Source organism: Monodelphis domestica, chromosome 1, assembly GCF_027887165.1.
Source record: "Monodelphis domestica isolate mMonDom1 chromosome 1, mMonDom1.pri, whole genome shotgun sequence".
Taxonomy (NCBI): Eukaryota; Metazoa; Chordata; class Mammalia; order Didelphimorphia; family Didelphidae; genus Monodelphis; species Monodelphis domestica.
The window spans coordinates 512,384,943-512,412,234 of record NC_077227.1 but is presented as its reverse complement, the minus strand read 5'-3'; the positions used below and the strand labels follow the sequence as shown (position 1 = coordinate 512,412,234).

General features: G+C 37.0%; 2 protein-coding genes across 2 annotated transcripts in view; one reads left to right on the top strand and one right to left on the bottom strand.

The window, feature by feature from the left end:
- Positions 1–27,292, top strand: part of EPHX2 (epoxide hydrolase 2) — an 87,628-nt gene that overhangs the window by 18,658 nt on the left and 41,678 nt on the right. Inside the window, exons 5-10 of the mRNA XM_007475918.3 lie at positions 6,954–7,076; positions 9,704–9,778; positions 13,385–13,480; positions 14,052–14,130; positions 15,499–15,533; positions 21,999–22,025. Coding sequence (XP_007475980.1) covers positions 6,954–7,076; positions 9,704–9,778; positions 13,385–13,480; positions 14,052–14,130; positions 15,499–15,533; positions 21,999–22,025 — 435 coding nt within the window. The remainder of the gene's footprint in view (positions 1–6,953; positions 7,077–9,703; positions 9,779–13,384; positions 13,481–14,051; positions 14,131–15,498; positions 15,534–21,998; positions 22,026–27,292) is intronic.
- Positions 24,323–25,273, bottom strand: LOC103106061 (14-3-3 protein zeta/delta-like). The gene has a single exon (XM_056813091.1). The coding sequence runs from the start codon at positions 25,256–25,258 to the stop codon at positions 24,542–24,544; it is 717 nt and encodes a 238-aa protein (XP_056669069.1). The 5' UTR covers positions 25,259–25,273; the 3' UTR covers positions 24,323–24,541.

Here is a 27,292-nt window from a genome sequence, read left to right as displayed (position 1 = left end):
GTTTTAGTATGTTGTCTCTTTATTGTCATTATATTCAATGAAATTATGCAATGTTTCTATGATTTGTTATTTGACTCACCCATTCTTCTCTGATTAATTTTTAATAATTTATTCAGTAACTACTGTACTAGTGGGGGATCAGGAACCAAAACTTGACAGGTCACTGAAAGGTAGGGAACAGATAAATAGAAGCACCACTTCCTCTTCCAGGCAGAGCTGCCCCAGAGAAGGTGAAGTTGGATCAATGTCCAGAGCTGAAAGGTACAGAGTGTTAGACTTAAAATGGTTGAGGTCTTAAACTGTAGTGATTAAAATAGTGGAAGATATAAATTGTGATAGATATAAGAGAGGGTGAGTAAATTTGACCACAGAAAATATGTTTCACTACAGTGTCTTGGTTTTTAAATCAAATATAAGTTGGTCACCAGGGAAATATTCCCAATTATTCAAATACCCAAGTCAACTGGGTTTATAGAGATTTTAATTAATACAAATGTGGAATTAAAGAAAAGAGAGAAAGAGAGAAAAAGGAAATAAGTATGAGGGGCCTTAAGCCAACATGGCCTAGACCTGAGTCTTAAGAGAAAGAGATCAGTCAGTCAGTCTTTTAACACTCACCACAAGTCTGTCTAAGCAAGGATTCTAGTGACACCAGGCCAATATCATCTCAGCTGCTTTCACCAGCTCCCTCCTCCATCTGAATGTTTCAGAATCAGTCCTTCCTCAATCTGAATGTTTCAGAATCAGTCCTCCTCAATCTGAATGTTTCAGAATGACCTCCAGCTCTTCTCTGAGCTCTTATTTTTAAGGGCAAAATCTCCTATGTCACCTCCCCTAAGTTCTTCCATCTACCAATCACTGTAGATGTTTTCCAAAAGACAGCCCATTTTGAATTCACAGCTGAGTAGATTAATCTCTTTAGTAAGTCAGAAAAAAAATGCTGCTGTGTCGACTAATTTCATTAAGAGTAAACCTCTGAGTAAGTTTTCACCTTTTAGGTCTAAGTAGTTTACAAGTTGCCCCACCTTTATAGGCACCTAGCATTCCATTGGATCAATTCCAAAAACAGGCATGGCTCAAAGAACTCCTTTCCTTTATAAGTATGGTTTTCAAGTACTTTCATTGTTTAGCAAGGAGTTTTCTGCCCTAAAGCAGTCTTAAGTATGGGCGAGGTCCTCCCATAGCAAGGAGTTTTCTGCCCTAAAGCAGTCTTAAGTATGGGTGAGATCCTCCCATAGCAAGGAGTTTTCTCCCCTAAAGCGGTCTTAAGTAGGGGTAGAGTAGGGATACTCCCATAGCAAGGAGTTTTCACATTCAAGTAGAGTTCTCACTATCTGGTAGGGAATTATTTCAAGTAGGGAATTGGAGGATTCCTCAATGTGGAGTAAAATTTTTAATATTCATAAGTCTGTGAAATGTTAAGGTTTACAAGAGGAAATCCCCTTCAGTCTCTGGATTCCTTTTCCTTCCCTGGATGGATATTATCTTGACCCTCTTAGAACATTTGAAGAATGAGATGTTCAGTTCTTCTAAATTAATAAGGTCTATTTATTGTTTGGGGGATTCAAAAATGGTAGGCTTAGGGAAGAGGGAAAAAGGAACTCCTTATTTATATTTTCAAACTAAATTCCCTTCAGGAGTTGAGGGCGCAGGTCTCGGGACCTGAGTCCCTGAGGACACTGTGGAGTCAGGCAGGTGTAAGTTCCTAATATAGAAAGATACAGCTTTTGAAGATATTAATGAGAAATCTTCTGGGTGGATATTCTCTTGTCTTCCCCAAAGGGAAAAAGTCTCTATCCACCACTATTGAGGAAAGATGGCTAATCTGAGTTCTTCAGATCAATGAGGGATTTATAGTAGGTTATAGTAGGTTAAGTTCAGTGAGATGATCTTCTCCCTTTCAGTAGGGAAAAGAACTCCTTTCCAACTGTCCATCTGCTTTTCTTGGCTGGAGGTTCCAGTCCCAACCCTCATTGACAGCCAAAGTTCCATTTCCTTCCTGCATGAGGTAACCTTGTAAATCAAGCCCTTGCAGTGTAGTCTATATCTCTTTTGTCCACACAATGAAATATAAGTTTTATTACTTTTTGGAACACAAAAGCATATTTAATATATGTACTTTTATATATCTATCTGTGAGGTTTTATGTCCCAATATATGGTCAGTTTTTATAAAAATGCCATACATAGCTGAGAAATAGATAGTTCTTATTTTATATAAATTCATATTATACATATTTGACTTTACATAAAGAATGTTGGGTGAAATCCCCATTCCAAAAAAACATGTATGTTAACTTTATTGTATGGTACTATGTTTTCTCTCCTTGAACTTGTCCCTAACTTGGATTGCTACCCCCAAACCACAGTAAAAGTGAAACCTTGGGGGAAAAAACAACAACCCTAAAAAAGAAAAACCTCCAAGACTTCCTAAGCAGAGAGATCCTTGCCTGGTTACACTCATGTTCCCTGTGTGTTCAGCACAGGCCCCCAAATACCTGGTCCTGGCCAATGTGTTCTTCCTCCTGCCCTGGCATCTCTGTCCCTGGCTGGAACTTGTCCTTGAAACATGTGCTGACTACCTCTTTTCATGGCATACATGACCCTCTTTCTATCTCCCTTCCCCATTTCCATGGACAAATTCATATTACCTAAAAATCATTTATAGAGAGGTTTGATAAATGATCTTCATGTAAAGTGAGAACTGTCTGTGTGTGTTCTCCTTCTTATCCCAATTCAATAAACTTTAGATGCTTATCATATTTAACTTTTAGAAAATTCTATTCAAGTCCTTCATTTATTTTCATTTATTTTTTTCTTAGATTTATTTAGGTTTAGGAGAAGGTTAATTGAGGACCTCTGTTATTGTCGTTTTACTGACTATTTTCCCCCTATAATTCTTATAACTTCTCTTTTAGGCATTTAAATGCGATGCCATTTGGTACAGTTGTGTTTAGCATCGGCATTAATTTATTGTCTATGATACTTTTCAGCAAAATATAGTTTCCTTATTTATCTCTTTTAATAAGATTTGTTTTTGAAGTTTTATCCAAAAATAAAGTGAAGGGAATACACATTTTTAAAGTTCCTATTATATTCCTATTAGGCACTATGCTAAGCATTTTATATTTATAAATGTTATCTCATTTGATCCTCACAACTATGTGGTTCTATTTTACATATGAGGAAACTGAGGCAGAAAGAAGTGAAATGATTTGCCCAGGGTCACACAGCTATTAAGTATCTAACTATATTTGAATTCAAGCCTTCCTGACTGCAGGCCCAGCAGTCTATCTGTCCCTGAGCTCATGATTGCCACCCTTGGCTTTTTAAATTCAGTTGAAACATAATACATTTTACTCTAGTCCCTTACTTTAACTATATGTATTTTTCTATTTCAAGTGTGTTTCTTATAAACAACACATTGTTGAATTTTTGCCTTCTCATTCATTCTTCATTTCTCTTCTGTTTCATGTGTGAGTCTATATCATTTAATTTTACAGTAATGACTTAATTATCTTTCCCTCCATATTCTTTTCTTATACTTTTTATTCTTTGTTTTCCTCCTCTTTATAAAGAAGGAAGTAATAGGAATCAAGGAATGAGCTCAGCACCATTGCTCTAGGTTTGGTGTAACCTGCCTTTTTTTCCTTTTCCCTCCTCATTTTCCATCTCCCAGAGCCCAATAAGAGGGTTTTTTTCCTTTCCTTCTTTCTTTTCTGTTAAGCCCGTCTTCCATTCTCCTTAGAGTTTGTTTTCCTTAATTTGGTTTTTATTGTAATTTTACTGTGTGTGTGTATTAAGCATCTACTATGTGCCAGACACTGCTAATATTACAAATATCTCATTTAATTCTCACAACATCCCTTGGAGGTCTGTGCTATTATCATTCTCATATTATAGATGAGGAAACTGAAGTAGGAAAGTTAGGTGGCTTCTAAGGTAGGATTTGATCTCAGGTTCTGAAAACAGGCTTATCACTCTATCCACTGTACTAATCAGCTGCCTCTTGTTTTAAGCCAAAGGTCTCCTTTAATCTACTCTTCTGATTTTCCCCTTTCCCTTATATTTTTCTTTCAAGTGAAATATATTTCTATACCCAACCATGTGTTTTCTTCCCTCCTCTTACTAATTCAGAGGATAGTGAGGTTCGAGTCACCCCTTCCTCCTTATTTGCATAGATTTCTACTTGTGTACCTCAATTATGTAAGATAATTTTTCCCATCCTCCCTCTTCTTCTCTCCCTTACTATATTCCTCTTTCCCACTCTTTCCATTCTTCACTTAATATCATCAAAATATAACAGAACTACTCCTAGTCCTTTAGACTCTCTCTCTGACCTGTGATGATGATAGAATTTTGAGAGAACTTATGTACTATTTACCTTTTATTAGAATGTATACAATTTATCCTGAACTTATGGTGTCTGAATTTAGACCAGTGCATATAATTTTACACTTTCTTTCTTCATGAAAACTATCTTTGTTCAAGTTTTCTCTCACAAAATGACTATTATGGAAAAATACATCGATTTTATATCAGATTACTTAATGTTTTGGGGTGGGAGGAGAAGAGAGAGAGAATTTATAATTAAAAATTTTTTTAAATGTAAAAATTATTTTTACATGTACTTGGGGAAAATAAAATATAACTTAAAAAAAGAATGTAGGGGGCAGTTAGGTAGTTCAGTGGATTGAGAACCAGGCCTATAGACGGGAGGTCCTGGGTTCAAATGTGACCTCAGACACTTCCTAGCTGTGTGATCCTGGGCAAGTCACTTGACCCCCATTGCCTAGCCCTTACCACTCTTCAACTTGGAACCAATACACAGTATTGATTCCAAGATGGAAGGTAAGGGTTTAAATAATTAAAAAAATGTGTACAATTTATCCTTATTTAATATTTTGCGATTTGTTTACCTTTTCCTGTTTCTCTTAAATCCTGTGATTGCATTTCTCAGTTTCTACTCAGCTTTTTTTCCTCATCAGAAATAGCTGGAAGTTCTTTATTTCATTAGAGGTTCACTTTTTAAAAACTTTTACCTTCTGTTTTAGAACTGATATTAAGTATGAGTCCTGAAGCAAAGAATGGTGAAGGTTAGGCAACTGTGGTTTAGTGATTTCCCCAGGGTGACACAGCCAGGAAGTGTTTGAGTCTACATTTGAACCTAGGACCTCCCATCTCCAGGCTTGGCTCTCTATCCATTGAGCCATCAAGCTGCCCCTTGGAGGTTCATTTTTTACCCTATATGATTATACTGTTTTGCTAGGTAAGTTATTCTTGGTTATAAACCTATATCATTTGTCTTCTGGAATAATATATTCCAAACTCTTTGCTTCTTTATAGTGGTGGCTTCTAAATATTGTTTGTTCCTGACTATGGCTTCTCAGTACTTGAACTCTTTTTTTCTTTCTGGTTATTGCAATACTTTTATGTTTTTTATCTCAAAATCCTGAATTTTGATAATATTAATCCTTAAGATTTTCCTTTGGAGGTTTCTTTCAGGAGGCGACAAGTAGATTCTATTTCTACTGTGCCCACTGATTGCAAGAGATCTAGGAAGTTTTGTGATTTCTTGAAATGTGATGTCTACACTCTTTTTGTTCATAGCTTTCAGATAGTCCAATGATTCTTAAATTATTTCTGCTCAATCTCTTTTCTAAGATAGTGGTTTTTTTTTCTTCTATGAAATACCCTGTGTTTTCTTCTGTTTTTAAATTTTGTTGTATTTACTTGCTCCTACCTCATATTTGGTCAATTCTCATTTTCAAGGAGTTTTGGGAGAGGATAAGGTTTTATATTTCTTGTTTCAAGATGTTAATTCTCTTTCCAAATCTCTCTTCCATAGCTTTCTCATTTCCTTTTTCCATTTTTCTTCTAGTAATCTTATTTCATTTCAAAAAATCATTTAAAAACCTTAAAAAAAACCTCTTTCATCTCTTCTAGGAATTCTAGAATTTAACTTGTGTCCAAGCTGTGGGTTGTTGTTTTTTTCTTTTGAGTCTTTGCTTATAGATGTTTTGGACTAATTTTCTTCTGGATTTGTGTCTTGAGCATTCATGTCACCATAAAAGCCCTTTACAGTGGATTTTTTTATTTGATCATTTCTCCATCCTACTTTCCGATTTTTTGGTTTATGTTAAGGCTGGGCTTTATGCCCTCCTGGAGGGTGAACCACAAGTTGTCCTTTATTTTATTTATTTATTTATTTAAAAACCCTTACCTTCCGTCTTAGAGTCAATACGGTGTATTGGCTCCAAGGCAGAAGAGTGGTAAGGGCTAGGCAATGGGGGTTAAGTGACTTGCCCAGGGTCACACAGCTGGGAAGTGTCTGAGGCCAGATTTGAACCTAGGACCTCCCATCTCTAGGACTGGCTCTCAATCCACTGAGCTACCCAGCTGCCCCCCACAGGTTGTCCTTTAGTCTGGGCTTCCTGCCTTGGTTATTCCAGACTTCAGACTGGGTTCTATGTTGGAACTGAAAATTGATTTGGCTCCTGGGGCAGAGTAACACTTTCTTCTGAATTTGTACTCAGTACACAGCTTGGGACCTGAAACCACTGGTCACATTAGAAGGCCACCCATAGATAAAGGTCTCTTCCTCAGCCTGCCCTGGATCTACCCCCCAGAACCGGGCAATGAGTAACAGAGCTGTGCTACTGTACTTATCAAGACCTTCTTGACCTCTTCCTCAGGCTCAGTTCTCTTCTGTTTCCTGTGTGCTGGCTTACCTTGCACAGCATACCATGTTTGCCTCAGTTTCCTCATCTGCAAGATTATCTGGAGAAGGAAATACCAAACCATTCCAGTATCTTTGCCAAGAAAACCCCACAAGGGGTCACAAAGAGTTGGGCATCATTTTTATTATATCTCCTTGAATTATGTTTGACAAAAAACTTTTGTCCCCAGATTTTCTGTACTATATTTTAACTTTCTTTTCCCTCCTTAATTCAGGCTGTTTTCTTAGATGATACTGGGGCCAATCTCAAGAAAGCTCGTGAACTAGGAATGGTCACCATTCTTGCCCAAGATACTGACATGGCTCTGAAGGAACTAGAAAAATCAACTGGTGTTCAGGTAATTATGTGCTTAAAGCTGAGTCATATTGCCTGGTTTTGTTAATCAGTCAAATCCCTTTTGGGGTATCTGTGTATATGTCTATGCAGTGTGGCACAGTGGAGAGAATGCTGGATTTGGAGTCCAAGGACTACAATTTTGAAAGTAAGCTCTCTTACTTGAAGTTCAAAGCCTTTAGAATTTATTACTCTCCTATCTTTCCAGTCTTCTTACAACTTACTCCCAGGCATGTGCTCCTTGATCTGGTGACATTGGCTTCCTGGCTATTCCAAGAACAAGACACTCCACCTCTCAATTCTGGACATTTCCTCTGGCTGTCCCCTATGCCTGGAATGATCTTACTCTTCAGCTTCAACTACTGTCTTCCCTTGCTTCCTTTAAGACACAACTAAAATCCCACTTTCCACAAGAAACCTTCCCCACCTCTTCTTAATTCTAGTGCTCTCCCCTTGTTAAGTATTGCCTATTTATCCTATATATAACTTGCTTTGTATATATTTGTTTCTATATTGTCTCTCCTACTAGAGTGTGAGCTCCTAGAGGGCAGGGATTGTCATTTGCCTCTTTTTGTATCACCAGCACTTTGCCCAGTGTATGACACATAGTAGGCACTTGTAAATGTTTATTGAAGTGAAGTGACTTCACCTCCATGGACTTTTTATCTGTAAAACAGAGTAGATAGACTAGACAACTCTGCATTACTTCTCTCCAACTCACCAGCAAGTCAAGATATCACCCCGTGATGATGGGGTCCTCTTCAAAAACAAAGAGCCACCACCAGAAACAGATCTTCATTTTGTGATGGTGTGGAAATAAAAAAAATGGAAAAGCCTGCAACAGAGATGCAATAGATGAGACTGCTGAACTGTCACTCAAAAAGAGAACATTCTATTTGGAATGATGTCCAGAAAAGATGGTTGAGAAAGGATCAGAACAAACTGAAACTGGCTCTTTTTTTGGCCTTTGAGACCAAAGGAAGTCTGAGATCTCTTTGCTTTTTAGACAGAAGGAAGAAGGTATCTTTAGCCTTGAAAACAGAAAGGAGAAGGGTCTCTTGGCTTGGGGACAGAAAGAAAGAAGGGCAAAAAGTCCAGCTCTCTCTGATTTCTCTGCTGTGATATAATGACTGAACTTCCAGACCTATCAGCCCATTTCCCCAAACTGAACTGTATTCCACCATCCTCCAACCTAAGGGAAACCCCAAACCCTCTTTCCTTCCATTTCCTTATATCTTTCCCTTCTTCCCCAATAAACCCCTTATATAATCTTAGAGAAGAGAAAGAATATTTTATTTGAGACATCATAAAACTCACCCTGAGTTGATTTAGAAAGACCAATAGAAGAATCAAAATGGAGGGAGGAAGGGAGGAAGGGAGGAAGGAAGATTAACAGCCCTGATCTTTAGTTATCATTCAAATAATCCCTTATTACAATATCCATCCCTGCTCTGTTTTCTGAACTCAAGTATCGTAACACCAACTGCCTAATAGACATTTCAAACTAGGTGTCTCAACCTGTACAAAAGAGAACTTCCTTTCTTGCCCCCCAAACCTACCTTTCTAATATTGTTGAGGCCACTGCTCTCTTTCCATTCACAAAATTTTTCAAGCATCAGGTCATCCTCAACTCCACTTTCACTCTATATCCAATAATTGCTATATCTTATAACTCATATCTCCAAGACTCCTTTGCATATATCCCCCTTTCTTCACTCATTCAACCAATACTCTCATTTAGGCCCTTGCTACTTCTTATTTAATCTGTTGTAATAACATTCTAAATGCACCCCTACCTGCCCCAAGTCTCTCCTCAATGCAAAACCTCAATCCATTTGCCAAATGGGGTCATGAAAGAGTTAGACATGACTGAACAACAACTGACAACAATGATAACATTTTTGAAAGCGATACCAGTATAGCATGTTTAGCCTTCATTTCATTTCTTGCTATGGATTTGATGGAGAACAAGACCCCAAATGTTGATTCACAGAGATAAGTCTTTATGAGCAGAAGTAAAGCCCCATCAGCATGTTTAGTAAGAATGGGATATATCAAGTAATAGGAAATCAATTTAAATTTCTTTCTATAGCTGATAATGCTAGCTCATCTTTTTCTGGGTCATTGTGGCTGGGTTTTTTTCCTGCTTTAGTATTGTAAGTTTTAAAGTTCAAAATATGAAAAGGATTTTATATTCAAAACATCATTTATTTGATTTGGGGTCAGTAAAGATGATATCTTCAACTCACCAACTCATATTTTTTAGATGCAATATAATACTTCCTCCTCTTTCTACCCTTCCTCTGCCTCCTCTTTGTTTTTTTCTCAAATTTACATTTTTTTAATGAACACTACTAGTTTTAGTATACTTCAAAATAATAGTTATTTACCAAATATTTTCCATATCTCCTTGACAAATGTCTTATATGTCACCCTGGGGGATGTGTGTACCCCAGGTTGGAAACCCTTTTGACTAATCCTTATATGACATGATCTTAAGGACCTTTGACTCAGTACCCATTTAAGGGTTTAGGGATTTCCCTGCCTACCTCAATGCCCTATAAGATGCTCTGAAAACTTATGGAAGGAAATTGGAAGACTTTTCTTTCATCATATATTTTGTATTTTCAGTTTCCCAACCACGATATGGAACGGCCTATAGCAGTACATCCAAGCAATATTGCCCACGGATATGTTGAAGTCAAGGTAAGGACCAATTATTTGTGAATAAGGGACTGAGCAACGTCCTCACACTCTGTGAGCAGGGGTGAAGAATTTGAGTGTTCATGCATTTTGGTGTTGGGTGTCAGGGAGTAAAGTTTACTATATACATATCAATGAGCAGGGGGAAAAAATCAAAGGAATTAGAATAGTCAATGAAGAAACAAAGTTATTAGTCTTTGCAGATGATAGGATGGTACCCTAGAGAATCCTAGATAATCAACCAAAGGACTAACAAAAATAATTAATAGCTTTAGCAAAATCACAATATACAAAATCAACCCAAATAAATCATTAGCATTTTTATTTACTGCCAACGAAATCCAGCAACAAGAGATAGAAAAGGAAATTCCATTCAAAATATTTCTAAACAATATAAAATACTTAGGGATATACCTACCAGAACAAACCCAGAAACTCTATGAACACAATTACAAAACATTCTTCACACAAATAAAGTTACACCTGGATAATTGGAAAAAAAAACATTAATTGTTCATGGATATGCTGAGCTAAATAGTGAAAATCACAATCCTACCTAAATTAATTTACCTATTCAGTGCCATACTAACAATCTACCCCAAAATTATTCATAGAACTAAAAACAAAAAACAACCCAAAGTTTACCTGGAAGGATAAAAGGCCAAGAATATCAAAGGAATTAATGAAAAAAAAATATGAAGGAAAGAGCTGTACCAGATCACAAACTAACTATACTACAAAGCAATAATCATCAAAACAATCTGGTACTGGCCAAGAAATAGAATGGTGGATGAGTGAAATAGATTGGGTAATCAACACATTGCAATTAATGCCCATAGCAATTTAGTGTCTGAATAAGTTTTCTAGAGAAGCAGTGTTTCACAGTCAACATATTAAAAAGGGACATGACTGATTTGGTCAGATCTTCAGATAATCTCAGATACAGCTGACACTATCAATAGCTAGGACACTCCAAAGCCCATAATCTATGGTAGGGATACCAAGCAAAGTCAAAATCTAGCTGCAGTACTGTAGAAATTATAGGTGGAGAATTTTTGCTTCAGGGTTTCATTCATTCATCATTGTCTGTACTTAAGCATTTCACTGAAAATACGGCATATTGGAGCAGCTAGAACAGAGCAGATAGAGAGCCAGACCCAGAGATAGAAGGTCCTGGGTCATATCTGGTCTCAGGCACTTCCTAGCTGTGTGACCCTGGACAAGTCTTTAACCCCAAACAAGCTTCTACTTTGCAGCTGATCCTTAATATCAATTCTTAAAGCAAAAGTAAGGATTTTTAAAAAAAGAAAAAAGGAAAATGTGACCTTTTAACAATAATAACTACAATGACGATGATGGCTAGCATTTATACAGTGCCTCTTCCTGAGTTCAAATCTGGCCTCTGTTATATTGATGGTTGGACTGAATATATATTAATTGGTCGCCAGGGATTTAATTACTAAATCCCCAAAATGAATTACTAAATCAGAATGGAATTTATGGTAGTTTACTTTACAATAGGGGGAAAATATTAAGGAAGAGAGAAAGAGAAGAAAAGGAGAGAGAGAATTCTGGCTTCCTCTGAGCCAGATAGGAAATTCAAAGGCCCCAGACAGGGGAAAGGAGTCTCAAGACAATGGACCTTTTATGGAGACTAACGCCTCCAGAAAGGCCAAGGAAAAGAAGTCAGCCTTTATACTCACCACTTAAATCAGCAGATTCTGTATCAGCCTCAACTCCAGTAGAACTGCTTCTTACAGGAGGCTCCACTCCAGGTGTGTCTCTTTCAAAAATCCCAGAACATGACCCTCATTCAGGCCCGTGTCTCTTTCTTTTAAAGACCTTTTTTTCCTGTGTCACTTCCCCTAATTCCACATCTACCAATCACAGCTGACACTCTGTTCTAGGACTGCCCAGAAGGCAGTTAGTCGATTCTAATTCATTACCCACTATCACACACTGGGTCACAGACCTCCCATTTCGTAAGTGGAATATTTACACTTTTGATGGTCAGATCTAACATGAGCAGATCTTCCCACTCAACTTTAAGTACTGTGCTAACATTTTGAGGGATTAAATCTAAAAAATAGACAGGGGATTACAATTTAATCACTGTTACCTTCACTGTTACCTTGAGGGGAGAATCAAATCCAATCTTCACACCTCAAATATACCAGTTACACAACTCTGGGCAGCTGGAGAAGAAAATGGCAAACCACTCCAGTATCTCTGTCAAGATAAACCCCAAATGGGGTCACAAAGAGTCAAACATGGCTGAAACAACTGAACAACAATAAAATAGCATTTTTTAAAGTTTCACCTTTTTATTTCACCTCAATTTACTCAAATATAAAATGGGAATGATACTAACACTTCCTAGGGTTGTTGTGAGGATCATATGAACTAATAATTATAAAGTGCTTAGCATAGTGCCTGGCACATAGTTATGCTATATAAATATAAGTTATTATTATTATTATTATTATTATTATTATTACCTACCTTCCAGAGTTGTTTTAAGAATAAATGAAGTAATATTTGTAAAATAACTGGCAAATTTTAAAGTGTCTTATAAAATATTAGCTATTAACATTTAGGTAAGAAATTGCCCTGGATTTATAGTCTGAAGAGCTGGATTCAAATTCTGATTCTGTCACAGTGGCTTATGGGTCTCTGGACAAGTCATTTAACTTCCCTGAGCCTCAGTATTCTATAAAATGAAAGGTTGAACTTGATGGCCTCAGAGGTCTCTTCTCCCTCTGAAACTATGATCCTATGAATGTTATAAGAGATGATTCTCTTGGAAGGGTGAGGTGGAAGAATATGGATAAAAATATAAATGATGTAAAAACAAGTCATCAATAAGTATCTATTTTCAAAAACATTTTGCAGTTTCCCAGAGGCAATCTAGCTCATTCTCCCCCTGTTCCCTGTTCAATTCTGGATTCTTTTGTTGGTTTGCATTATCTACTGAGGATGTTTCTCTCTCTCTCTCTCTCTCTCTCTCTCTCTCTCTCTCTCTCTCTCTCTCTCTCTCTCTCTCTCTCTCTCTCTCTCTCTCTCTCTTTCTCTCTCTCTCCCCTTTCCCTGCTTCCTCCCTCTGTCTCTCTCTCTGTCTCTGTGTCTCTGTGTCTCTCCCTCCCTCCCCTCTATCTGTCTGTCCCAATTCTGTGTCTTTCTACCTCACTGTCTCTGTCTCCTCTCTTTCTCTCCCCCTGCCTTTCTCCCTCTCTCTCTCCCTGTCCCTATATCCCTGTCTCTGTCTCTCTCACTCCCCCCTCTCTCTTTCTCTCTGTCCCCTTTTCTTTCCTTTTTTCCCCTCTCCCTTTTTTCCCTTCTACTTCTTCTTCTGCCTTTCTCCCCCCCCCCTTCTCTCTCCTTCCTCTCCTCTCTTTCTCCTTCCTTTCTCTCCACACCTGATATTCAATATATGCCTAGAAGTGGGAATAGAGACTTGCTCCAGTGATTCCTAGAAAATGTGGATGGTCAGTGTCCATCTGATGTTCAGCAGCAATCTTAGAATTTGGGGTCTGTGCCTTTAGTGAACATCCAACCTCTAGCCTCAGGGCTCATTGCCTGTTATATATAGCCTTCTTGTCTTTGTGACAGCCTGGGGTCCAGCTGCATTTTGTGGAGAAAGGGTCTGGCCCTGTTGTGTGTCTCTTCCATGGCTTCCCTGAATTCTGGTATTCCTGGAAGTGTCAGGTAAGTGTCAGCCCAGGTTCACCATGTGGGTGGGGTGAATTGAGGGGAAAGGGGAATGATCTGACCCATGAAGTTCAGCTGTAAAGAGTGATGTGTATAAGTCAGACAGAAGGGGCTGTTCTCTACGCAGCAGACAGTGGTGTTCAGAGAGGTTCTGTACCTTAAAGCCTGTCCATTCTTTATATCTGAGCCATAAGAAAATATTTAATTAACATTCTGCCACCAAAGAAGCTTCTTTTGCCTTTCTTTGTGTCTAAATGGCTTAGCTCAGTGTCTGGCACATCATAAGCACGTAGTAAATATTTACTGCCTGCCTGACTGCCTGAATAGCTCAGTAACTCTCTAAAGATCTAAGTGACAGACCTGGAAGAGCAGAAGCAGTTTATGTGATGAGGGTTCCCTTAATATTGAAATCATAGATTTGAACAATTGCATCTTCCTCCTTCCAAAACCAAATGCAAAAAAAAAGTAACAATTAGGCTAGACTGTGGGATCAACTGAGCCAACAGAGAGAGGACTGATCAAACTAACCCAGGCTAGCTAATGCTAAATGCATCCTTTCATTCTTTAGATCCCTGTTCTAGTAGAAGCAGGCTTCCGGGTTATTGCTCTGGATTTGAAAGGTTTTGGAGATTCTTCTGCCCCCTACGGTGAGTTCATTTTTATAGGGTTGATCAAATGATATAACATTTGTAAAGTGCTTGATGCAGTGTTCTTCCTCTCTTCCTTCTAAGTAAATCGTTCCTTTACCTGTCTTCAGTACTTTTCCTAACCTGCCCTGAGCTAAGCCCCATACAGGACTGGAAGACAAGAGACTAGGTTTCAAGATTGGTTCCACCCCATGCTGAAAGGGCCATAAAACTATATATATATATATATATATATATATATATATATATATATATATATCCTCTGACCTAACAGTACCAATATTGGGTCAGTATCTCAAAGAGATCAGGGATAAGGGAAAGGACCTACTTGATAAAAATATTTTTATCAGTTCTTGTTGTAGTAGCAAAGAATTGGAAACAGAGGTTGTCTATCACTTAGGGAATGGATGAACAAGTTGTGGTATATGACTGTAAGAGAATTCTATTGAGCCATAAGAAATGATGAACAGCATGAGTTCAGAAAAAACCTGCAAGGTTTATATAAACTGATGCAAAGTGAACTGAGCAGAACTGGGAGAACAATGTCTGCAGGAACAGAAATATACAATGAGCAGTTGTGAAGGACTAAACTATTATCAGCAAAGCAAGTTCCAAGGATATCCACAAGGGATCTATGATGAAAAATGTTTTCCACAGCAAAAAAAAATAGGAAACTATTGGAGTCTTATTGTAGATGAAAGCATGCCATCTGCCACTTCCTTCATGAGTTTTTTTTTTATTGTATGTGAGATATGTGTCTTCTGTCATGGCATGAGCAATATGGAAACATGTATTGCATGAAAGCACTGTTATAACTGATATCAGACTTCCTGACTCCAGGCCTAGCATTACAGATATGGCCATCTACTGCCCCAAAATTTGCAGCCTCTCCCATCATGGAATCAAACCCTGGTGTATAAAGCACTTTATAAATCTTCAAAGCACTATATAAATCCTAGTTATTATTATTGTTGTTTTTGTTTTGTTGTTGTTTCTAGTGTTTGATTGCTCTCTGTATGTTGTGAAGACTGGACTGCTATCACTACCTCTGGAAGCTTGGAACATGAGCATCCAGGAAATTTGGGTCAAGCTTTTTTTTTTTTAACCCTTACCTTCTGTCTTGGAATCAATCCTGTGTATTTGTTCCAAGGCAGAAGAGTGGTAAGGGCTAGGCAATGGGGGTTAAGTGACTTGCCCAGGGTCACACAGCTGGGAAGTGTCTGAGGCCAGATTTGAACCTTGGATCTCCTATCTGTAGGCCTGGCTCTCAATCCACTGAGCTACCCAGCTTCCCCCTTTGGTCAAACTTTAATAAGTCACAGGATAAAAACTAATTTTTTTCTTTTTTCCTTTTTTTCCCTCTTTCAGAAATAGAAGAATATTCCCAGGAAGTCATATGTAAGGTAAGGAAGGACTGTTGGCAATATTTAAAAAAATATTTTTCCCTAATACAGACTCCAAGATTATTTGATGTCTCTCCTATAAAGGCAGAATGAGCCACATACTTTTCAAGTCCACATCCATTTAGTCTTCATCCTGGCTACCTAAGCTGTCTTCTCAGTATAATGTTGGCGTGTGGAAATTGCCTCTGTACTGAACCCCAGCAGCCATGAAGAGTGTCCATCCATTTGGCCTTTTTCCTTGGTAACTGGACAGCCTGTGAACTAATTAGCAATGTCTCTTGAACCTATGACATTCCAATCTACTGATTGTTCAGTAGACTGAAAATGCAGCGAGGGGAGCCTTCAGGATTCAAAAGGAATAAAATTCCTTCATTTCTTCTAATTGGGTAGTGATAATATGGAATTGCTCCTCATGGCACTTAAAGAGATGGGGTGAGATAGCACCTGACTGCTCTGCTCTTGATAACTCAAATCACCTGGCCCACACGAACCACCACATGATTAGGGAAGGAGAGAATCAGCAAATGTGATTATTCAGCCAGTGTCAGTGACATATGAAGGAGGAGGGGAAAGGAAAAAAAGGATTAGAGAAAACTAAATGTCATCCTTTTCTAAAAAGAAAGAAGAGAATAAAGTCTGTACACTATAACCCATGGGCTTGAATTTGATTCCTGTAAAATTCTAGAATGTATTATTAGTGAGACAGTAGACATCTAGAAAACAAAGGCATGATTACAAATAGCTAGAATGACTTTATCATGAAGAGGTACTTTACTAAAGTAACTAACCATGCTTCCTTTCTTATTAGTGTTACCAAACAGACACACTTTGGGAGAGTTCTACAATGCATCTGAGGAAGTATCTCATGTAGATTTTGTGGAAAAGATGGAGAGGTGTGAGTTGGATTCAGTAGTGGTTACTCTGTTAGAATGTAAGCTCCTTGAGGCCAGGGACAAATCTAGTTTTGGAATGTTGATTTTGGGATTACCCCTTCCCTTTACTCCAGCCATCTGCTTCTCCTCTTCCCCTATGTATCTTACATAGTGTCAGGAATGAGGGAAATGATCAATGTACTGTATTTTCCCTTGATTGGAACATATCTGGGATATTGCGTTCCATTCCAAGTAGCAAATTTTGGAGTGACATGGGTAAAATGGAGAATAACTATCTCAGGACATCATGATTTCCCCCTGATGAGAGATATTTCAGCAGAGACTGGATGGCACATTGTTGGATATATTACAGAGGGAATTTTTATTCAGGTATGAGTGAGACTAGATGAATTCCAAAGTTGTTTCCAACTCTTAAATTCTGTTTTTATGGCAGTACAAAGCATTTGTCAAATCTCTACAGTGGGGTCAATGAGGTAGCACACTGGATAGAGCCAGGCTTAGAGTTGGGAGGGTCCTGGGTTCAAATATGGCCTCATATACTTGCTGGCTGGATGACCTTGGGCAAGTCACTTAATCCTCCATTGCCTACCCCTTACTGTTCTTCTGCCTTAGAATCAATACAGACAAAATCATGTGTGAGGCACTATCCTGAGAACTGAAAATATAGAGACAAAACAAAAAAATAGACCAAGACTTCAAGAAGCCTCCATTCCCTTCAGTTTACTCTGCATATAATTAATATATACAGATTTGTTTGCATGTTGTTTCCACCATTAGATTATGAGCTCCTTGAGAACAAGGCTGTTCTTGTCTTTCTTTGCATCTACAAAGATGTTAAGTTGTTTCACTTGTATGGCTCTTCATAACCCCACTTGGGGTTTTCTTGTCAAAGATATTAGAGTAATTTGCTATTTACTTCTCCAGATCGTTTGACAGTTGAGGAAACTGAGACAAACAGGGTTAAGTGAGTTGCCCAGGGTCATGCAGCTAGTAAGTATCTGAAGCCAGATTTGAAGATGAGGCTTCCTGATTCCAGACCCAGCATTCTATCCATTGCACTACCTATCTACTTGATACTGTGAGTACTTAGGGGATAAAGAAGCATAAGTAAACCCTCTTGCTAAGCCTTTTGACTTTTCCATTAATGGCAAAAGACCCTTGATGGGGGAATTAAAAAGGTGAAAGGAGATATTCAAAGAAGCAGGGAAATATTCGAAATGTAGCATGATCTTTGTCCTGGAAGAGTTTACAATCTAACAAAAGAATAGGACTAGAATATAAGACAGAGACTACATACAGGGAAGAAGATGGAGTAAGATGCAAAGCTTCTTGCCCTCCTAGAACACCCCCCCCAAAAAAACAACCAAAAATAACTCCATAAAATTAACACTAAAAGAAACAAAAACAGATAGAAGTCAGGATTGAAGCTAAATAACCAGGTACAATGACAGAAGAAGGTTTCTGAATTCCTTGGCCTCAGTCCCATCCCATTGGTTCTGGGGACAGGAATGGAGCAAAGAGAAGAAATCCAATGGGAAGCTCTGAAGGGCAGGATTAGCAACCTCACTTTGTTGCTAAACCCAGGGGATTGGGACCTTATCAGCTGTGGTTACTACCAGGAAGTGGAATCCCTTCTTGTTGCCCACAACAGGAAGCAGGCTAGCTGCTTGCATTTGCAGTAGTAGAGCTGCCTGTGGGCTCTGGCTTAAGAAGTATCTGAGGTCAATCACCAAACAGGGCTTGAGCAGGAGACAGACTACAATAACTGAATAGGACCTAATAAAACACACACACATACACACAAATCCTGAAATTTGAGATAACATATATCAACACAAGAGGAACCGTGGAACAACAGAAAAAAAGCTAATAATTAAATCTATCTTTATAATATTTATATTTATAATAATATTTATTATATATAATATAATATATATAATATATATAATATAATAATATAATAATATTTATAATAATAATTAAATCTAAATCTTTAGTGACCCAGTCACTAAAATTTAAAAAATGAGTACATAAAAAATGATCACGCAAAGGAGAAAGAACCCAACTATTGATAGCTATTATGGGGGTAGAAAAGACTTTGTTTCAAACTCAGAGGACACTGAAGTAAAAACATCCACTTCAAAAATAGCAAAGAATTTCAATAAATGACCATAAGCTCAAAAAGAGTTTTTGGAAGATCTTTTAAAAGATATCAAAAACCAAATGAGAAAGCTTAAGGAAAAATTAGAGAAAAAACAAAAGCAATGCAAGAAAATTATGAAAGAAGATCACCCAAGTGGAAAGAAAATGATCCAAAATCTCATTGAAGAAAATAGTGTATTAAGAATTAGAATTGGACAAGGGAAGCAAATGATTTCCTAAGACAATAAGAAATAATAAAACAAAATCTAAAGAATAAGATAATAAATGGAAATGTGAAATATCTTATCACAAAAACAACTGGTGGGAAATAAACCAAAGAGACAATATAACAATAGTGGAATTCTAATACCTTATGACCTAAAAAGAGTTTAGACATTATACTCCAAGAAATCAAGAAAAACTACCAGAATTTTTAGAAATAGATGGTAAAATAGAAATAGACAGAATCCACCAATTACCACCTCAAAAAAAAACTCGAAGTTTAAAATGCACAGAAACATCATTGCTAAGTTCCATAGTTCTCAGGTTAAGGAGAAAATACTATAGGCATCAAGGAAAAAAAACTGTGAAGCTACAGTCAGAATAACACAAAACTTAGCAACCAGAACATTAAAAGAACATCGATATGGAACACAGCATTGTATGGAGCAATAGAACTGGATTTACAACCAAGAATAACACATCCAGCAAAGATGAGTTTCAATTATTCCTGGAAAATACCCAGAACTCAGTGGAAAATTTGATCTATAAGAAACATACAAAGTTGATGAAAGAATAATAAGCAACCCAAACAGTCAAATTGCTTGATTCTGGTATGAGAAAATTGTCTTCAATAGGAATGACATCATTGCCTGAGTGTTTTAAAGGATGTGTATGGATGGAAGACTAGAGATTGAAATGAATGTAGCAGAATGAGCCAAAATGGTAGTGGGATAGACCAAGAGGAGAGAGGATGGAATTGATATCTTATGTGGAGGGGCAGTGTGTGGAGAAACTACAATAGAGAAGGGGATGAAGGGAGGGAGGACTGGGAATATTAGAACCCAACTCTCATCAAACCTGGGATAAAGAGAGAACAACATACACAAGTAGAAGGGTAAAATTTTTCTTAACAGACATAGAAACAGGAAGGAAGTTGTATGGGATAAAGGAGGAACTGGGAGTCCCCTTAGAGGACTGAGAGAATAAGAAAAGGAAGGGTGGCTTAAGAGAAAGGAGAACAAGGGGATAATAAAGCAGAGGAAAGAGAGGGATACCTAGAAGGAAATACACACCAAGAAGTAGGGGAGTAAGGTGAGGAGATAAGGGAGAGACTCATAGGACAAGATCAGTGGGGAGGAAGGTTAGAATCAAACCTATCAAGAAGAAGCAGGGCAAAGTTGGGAGGATAAGGAAAGGATTTTTGGAAAGATGGATAGAATAAGAAGTAAAAGATATGGGGAAAGAGATAAGGGAGTGACTTGTGGAAAAGTAGTTCAATTTGGACATAGGAAGGCAAGAAAGAAAGATAAAATAGACTTTTTTGGAAGGGCTGTGAATTGGAGAGATGTTGATCAAAGGAAATTGGACATTGGAGGAGGAATATGGCCAACAAAAAGAAAAAAAGGAAGAGGGAGAGAAATAGTGAGGAGGAACAGAGGAGTATGAAATGTATGAGTAACTGTGATATTGAGTGTAAATGGAATGAATTCACTCGTGGGAAGAAAATGGACAACAGAAAGATTCAAAAACCAAGACCTGACAGAGTCGGACTAAAACAGATATAATTGAAAGGGATGAACAGGGTAACTATATTATGATTGGCAGGGGGGAGGGTTTACTATGGATAATGTAGTATTGATATTGAACCTGTACGTACTAAGTATAATAGCAAGCAAATTCTTAAAGGAAAAACTAAATGAGATAAAGATGGAAATAAACAAAATAACAATGGCAGGAGACTTTAATCCCCCCTCCAAAACTAGATAAATATAACCAAAAAATAAATAAGAAAGAAGTGAAGGAGATGAATAGAGCTTTAGATAAGTTAAATATTACAAATATTTGGAGAGCCCACACATATTTGCATAAAGTTAGCATAAAGTAGATGCTTAAGCATACACTTGATCCAAATGTTATTTATAGTGGAACAATAGTGTGGAGAGCATAAATATTCTTCATAAATATTTCTTTAATACTCATTATACTATGAAGGTAATCCTACATTCCTGTGATATTATGGCATTGGAATAAAAGTTCCTGCAGATATGACCAAGTTGGAAAGGCTTGATTTTGGAAAAAAGTATGGTCTTAGCAACAGATTGTGTCTGTTGCCTAAGGACCAATCTAGTTAAATATGGTCCTGGTAATACATGTTAACTGAGGAATAGATGGGCTAAGTTGATCAAATTAAATGCTGATAGGAACACGAAAGTTTAATATTACATTGCTAGAGCAACTATGACTTTATTTTTTTTAAAGATGGAATTATATATTAAGAGCTATTAAGCTATTCATGCTCAATGACCTAGGTATCTCATTAACAGGATTAGGCCCTAATAGTACAGCTTTATACCTGTATATGTATGAAAATGTTCATGGAAACTTTGTACATAATGACAAAATAATTGGAAATAACACAAGTGCAATGATTGGGAGAAATGGCTGAATAGATTATGATATTTGAATATAATGGATTGTATGATGTTATTAGAAAATACAAATATTGAAAACATAAGGAAAATAAGGGAAATATATAAAGAGATAAAAGTAAAAGAAGAGAATAAGAATAATATATACTATTATTACATTAAAAAATAACAGCCACAAAATCAAGAGAAAAAAGCATCAAAGTAAAACAAATCCAAAGGGAACTCAGAAATAGAGGATGTTTACATTAGCACAATATATAATTTACATATTTGTAAACAACTTAACACATAATTTTTATGCATTTGTTTTTTTATGTTTTGGTGATGGTTTTAAAATATACAATAATAATTTTTAAAAAGAACAAAACTTTTAAAAGTACATACATGAAATACATGCAAAAAATGCAACTGGACAGAAGATGTTTGTAAATTCCTTTGCAAACTTAAAAGTGCTACTTAGCATTTCCCCTAGGAAAATTTTGTCATTAGCTTATTCTTCTCATCTATTTCAATGTTCAGTTAGAAATGGTCCTGAGACAAGTTGCTATCTTGCTATTATCCCTTCAGAGTCAATTTTCTATATACTTTTGCACAGGTGAATTTTTTTTATTTAAATGAAAGTATTTACATTACTGATATTTCTGTCCCTGAGGAATGAAGAGAAAGGAAGGGCTAGAATGAAGGGAAAGGGTGATTCCAAAATCAGGCTGAGTGAAGATAAATAATATTTTGAGATACTGAAGGAACATTTCTAACTTTTCTTATTTTTTCTTTCTTAGGAGTTGATTACTTTCCTGGATAAATTGGTAAGAGATTCCTAACTTTGGACCAGTTGCTCTCAGGTAGAAGTAACCAGTGAAGCATTCATGGAAGGAATATTTGATTTGAGGTAGACCTTGAAAGGGTAACTAGGATTTTAAGGAACAAAGAGAAGAGGGAAGAAAGTATGCTATGGGGATGTGATAGAAGAAGATGATGGGAAGGAAATATGTGATGGAATGATAAATTCAGAGCAAGAAGTTACCTTGAGGAAACTGAAACCTACTGAGGTGGAATAACTTGTCTAACATCACTTAGCAAGTGGCAGAATGGATATTCTAGCCACAATCCACTGATTCTAAATCCTGTGCCCTTTCCTGATCAGGGCTGAGGAAAATAGAGTTAACCACATATTGGTTATGGTTGAAGTAAGCAAGGCAGATGAAATCTCCAAAGAAAAGATTGTATGAAAAGTAAAAGCCCAAGAAGTCTTTTAGGGTATATTTTGGGTGTGAGGAGAATAAAAATAGAGAGAAGAACCAGTGGTCCTTTTGATAGGAAAATCATAATAACATAGCATAGAAAATAAAGAAAAAGTTTCTTTGAAAAAAATTTTTTTTGCTTTCAGTTAACAGACACTTATTATCTCCTGCCTACCCCACTTTAAAAGAAAAGGAAAGGAAAAAAAACCATTGTAGTATATTTACAGTCACCATGCCAAAAATGTGTTTCTCATTCTACATCTTGAGCCCATTGTCCCCCCCATCAGGTGATGGATAGCATACTGCCTCATTGATTGGTCCTCTAGAATCCTGGCTGGCCATTGCATTAATTGGGATTCTTAAATCTTTCAAAGTTGTCTGTCTTTACAATATCATTCTCATAGAAATTGTTTTCCTAGTTCTTCATTCTTTGCACTGCATCCATTCATACAATTCTTTCAGGTTTCTCTGAAATAAGAAGGCATACACGAAGGGTATAATAAGAATGGGGAATATTTACTGATATGAGAAGTCAAGTATTATCCAAGGTCTTTGCTCTGCTGAGAGTAGCCAGGTTTTCACAGATAATCATTGTTCAATATTGCTATTATTGTGTACAATGTTCTCCCAGTTCTATTTATTTCTTTCTGTATCAGTTCCTGCAGATTTTTTCCAGGTTTTTTTCTGAAATCTTCTTGCTTATCATTTCTTTCTTTTTTTTCCATTCATAAAATCTTTATTCCACTTACATCAACTTAATACACATGTTCTTAACAATTATGCTTGGATTGTTCATGAAAATTTCATAAGACATTAAACAAAGCTAGCCATCATCTCAAGTTATTTCCCTGTTAACTATTTTTACAGCACATGCATTTTAGGCAAGTATCAAAAAGATCACAAAAGCAAAAAACCTAAAAAAAAGTTAAATATGTCAGTTTTTTGTTTTACTGCTGTGCTTGATATACAGTGAGTGACTTTATGAATATCAAGCTATTCATTTTTACTGCGTCTTTACTTGTACATTTGTTCTTAGGTTGCCTAAACCATTTAAATACAAATAAAATGAGTGTAGCAAAAATAATGAAAGCGAACAGCAGGTACTTTACAAATAATGGAATGAGAACCGTTTCTGCCCTTCTCCAGAGTAAATTGACTGGGTTAAAACTTTGTCTTAAGGAACACTTTTGCAACTGCAATCATAAAGGTGTACACGTTGAGATTTGTGTATTCCACAGATATACATGGAATGGCATGTAATATCTATGGGACATCTGTTTCTACCACAGTCATGAGTACTCCAAGATTTCATTCACTTCTTTTACCTCTTTCTTATTTATTTTTTGATTTGATTTATCTAAATTTGATAATGGTTGGTTTAAGTCTCCCACTAGTATGGTTTTATTGTCTATTTCTTCCTTCAATTCTCCTAGTTTCTCCATTAGAAATTTGGGTGCTATATTATTTGGTGCATACATATTGATTAATGATATTTCCTCATTGTCTATAGTCCCTTTTAACAAAATATAATTACCTTCCCTATCCCTTTTGATCAGGTCTATTTTTGCATTGGCTTTATCAGATATCATGATTACCACTCCTGCCTTCTTTCTATCAGTTGAGGCCCAAAAGGTCTTACTCCATCCTTTAATTCTGACCTTGTAGTCATGAGTACTCCAACCCTAAAGTACCCCACAATAAATGACACCTATGGCTGGAACCAATTATTCCTTTTTCCCCCCGACCATGACAGGTCTTTGCTTAGACATGGAAGCTGTTTAACACTGGCCTTGTAAAATCACAATGTACCGAAAGTACATGCCAAACATGTTAAACGTATATAAAAAGTCCATACCCCCATATTGGCCACTTCAGATGAAAACAGATAACTCCCCAAATGTTAACTGGCTCTACTCCCCTAATATTAAACATAAAAACCACATGGGAAATATGGAAATCGAAATAGAAGTAACATAAACCTGTCATAAATCGTAAACAAAAACTATTTGTGGGACAGTGTGGATGACAAATGGTCTACTGTGTAAATTTTAGAATGAGGCAGACAAACGTTGGAAGGCTGGTTAATTCTCCCCTCCTTCTCCTGCTTCAGCTTCATCTCCTTGGGTGTCCGATGTCCACAATGTCAAGTTGTCTCTCAGTAATTGCATGATTAGTGTGCTGTCTTTGTATGATTCTTCACTTAATGTGTCAAGTTCAGCAATGGCTTCATCAAAAGCTGTCTCTGGAGAGTTCAGGCTCTCATAATAGAACACAGAGAAGTTCAAGGCCAGACCCAATCTTATAGGATGCATTGGTTGCATCTCCTTTTTGCTGATTTCAAATGCTTCTTGATATGCTTGTTGTGACTGATCCACTATACCTTTCTTGTCATCACCAGCAGCAACCTCAGCTAAGTAACGGTAGTAGTCTCCTTTCATTTTCAAATAGAAAACTTTGCTTTCTGCTTGTGAAGCATTAGGAATCAAGAACTTTTCCAATAGAGACAGCACATCATTGCAGATATCTCTTAGTTCGGTCTCAATTTTCTCTCTGTATTCTCGGGCCATCTGCTGTTTTTTCTCAGCACCTTCCATCTTTTGCTCAATACTTGAAACGACCCTCCAAGATGACCTTTGGGCCCCTATGACATCTTTGTAAGCAACAGAGAGAAGATTCCTTTCCTGGTTGGAGAATTCAGCTCCTTGCTCAGTTACAGGCTGCATACAGGATGCCATGTCATCATATCTCTCAGCCTGCTCAGCCAATTTGGCCTTCTGCACCAGCTCATTTTTATCCATGACTGAATATTCTGTGCCTGGAGTGAGTGGCAGTGGCGGACGGACGAACAGAGGGTTCAGCGGTCTTTGGGCGGTGGCAGTGACCTTGCTTATCATTTCTTAGAGCACAATAATATTCCATCACCACTATTTGTTCAGTCATTCTCCAATTGATGAACATCCCTTTAGTTTCCAATTTTTTAAGACTATACAAAGAGCTGCTATAAATATTTCTGTACAAACAATCCTTTCTCCTTTTTTGTTATGTCTTTGGGATTCAGACCCAATAGTGGTATTATAGGATGAAGGGGTATACAGTTTTATAGACCTTTGGGCATAGTTCTAAATTTCCCTCCAGAATGATTGAATCATTTAATAACCCTACCAATAATTCATTAGTGTCTGAATTTTGCCATATCTCCTCCAACATTTACCATTTTCCTTTACATCCATATTGATGAATTTGATAGGTATAAGATGGTACCTCAGCGTTGTTTTAATTTGTATTTTTTGCTTATAAAATCATCCTATTCAGCTTACTTCCACATCCTTTGCCCATGTATAATCCTTTTAACAGCTCTACTACTGATAAAAAATTTTAAGAATTACAAATATCCTCTTTCAAGGTAGGAAAACACAGTTTAACCTTATTGAGTCTCTTAAATTTTCTCTTTTAAATTTAAAATTTTACATTTTTAGGCTTCTCTTGGGTTTTATGTTTGGACATCAATTTTTCTTTTTAGATATGGTCATTTTATCAGGAATTCTTGGAAATATTTTATTGAATAACCATTTTTTCCCTTGAAAGAATATTCTCACTTTTGCTGGATAGATGATTCTGGGTTGCAAACCTAGATCTTTCACCATCCAGAATATCATATTCCATGCCTTCCAGTCCTTTAATGTGGAGGCTACTAAGCCCTGTGTAATCTTGATTCTTGCTCTGTGATATTTGAATTGTTTCTTTCTGGCTGCTTGCAGTATCTTCTTTTTGCCTTACAGGTCTTGAATTTAGATATTATATTCCTGGTAGTTATCATCTGAGGATTTCTTTCTGGAGGTGAACTGTGGATTCTTTCCATTTCTATTTTACATTTTTAAATTATCTCTCCTGGATCTATTTCCCAAGTAGTTGTTTTTTCAATGAGATATTTCATGTTTTCTTCTGAGTTTTTGTTGTTGTTGTTGTTGTTGTTTTGATTTTGTTTTATTTCTTTTTAAATTTTTTAAAAATTAATTTATTTAGTAAATTTAGAACAGTATTCCTTGGTTACAATAATCACATTATTTCCCTCCCTCCCCTCTCCCCACCCTTCCTGCAGCTGATGCTCAATTTCATTGGGTATTACTTGTGTTCTTGATCAGAACCTATTTCCATGTTGTTTGTGTTTGCATTAGGATGTTCATTTAGAGTCTACCTTCCCAGCCATTTCCCCTCGACCCATGTATTCAAGCAGTTGTTTTTCTTCTGTATTTCTACTCCCACAATTTTCCCTCTGAATGTGGATAGTGTTCTTTCTTGTAGATCACTCCAAGTTCTTCAGGATCACTGCATTGCCACTAATGGAGAAGTCCATTACATTCGATTGTACCATGGTGTATCAGTCTCTGTGTACAATGTTCTCCTGGTTCTGCTTCTCTCACTCTGCATCAATTCCTAGAGGTCACTTCAGTTCCCATGAAATTTCTCCATTTTGTTATTCCTTTGAGCACAATAGTGGGGCATATATTGGTGCTGGAATACCATCACCAATATATGCCCCATTGGTGATGGAATACCATCACCAATATATGCCCCATTTTGTTCAGCCATTCTCCAATAGAAGGGCATCCCCTCATTTTCAAATTTTTTGCCACCACAAAGAGTGCAGCTATGAATATTTTTGTACACATCTTTTTTCTTATCATGTCTTTGGGGTATAAACCCAGCAGTGCTATGGCTGGATCAAAGGGCAGATAGTCTTTTAGCACCCTTTGGGCATAGTTCCAAATTGCCCTCCAGAATGGCTAAACACAGAATAGTATACCTGTCAGATCTTTGGGAAAGGAAAGACT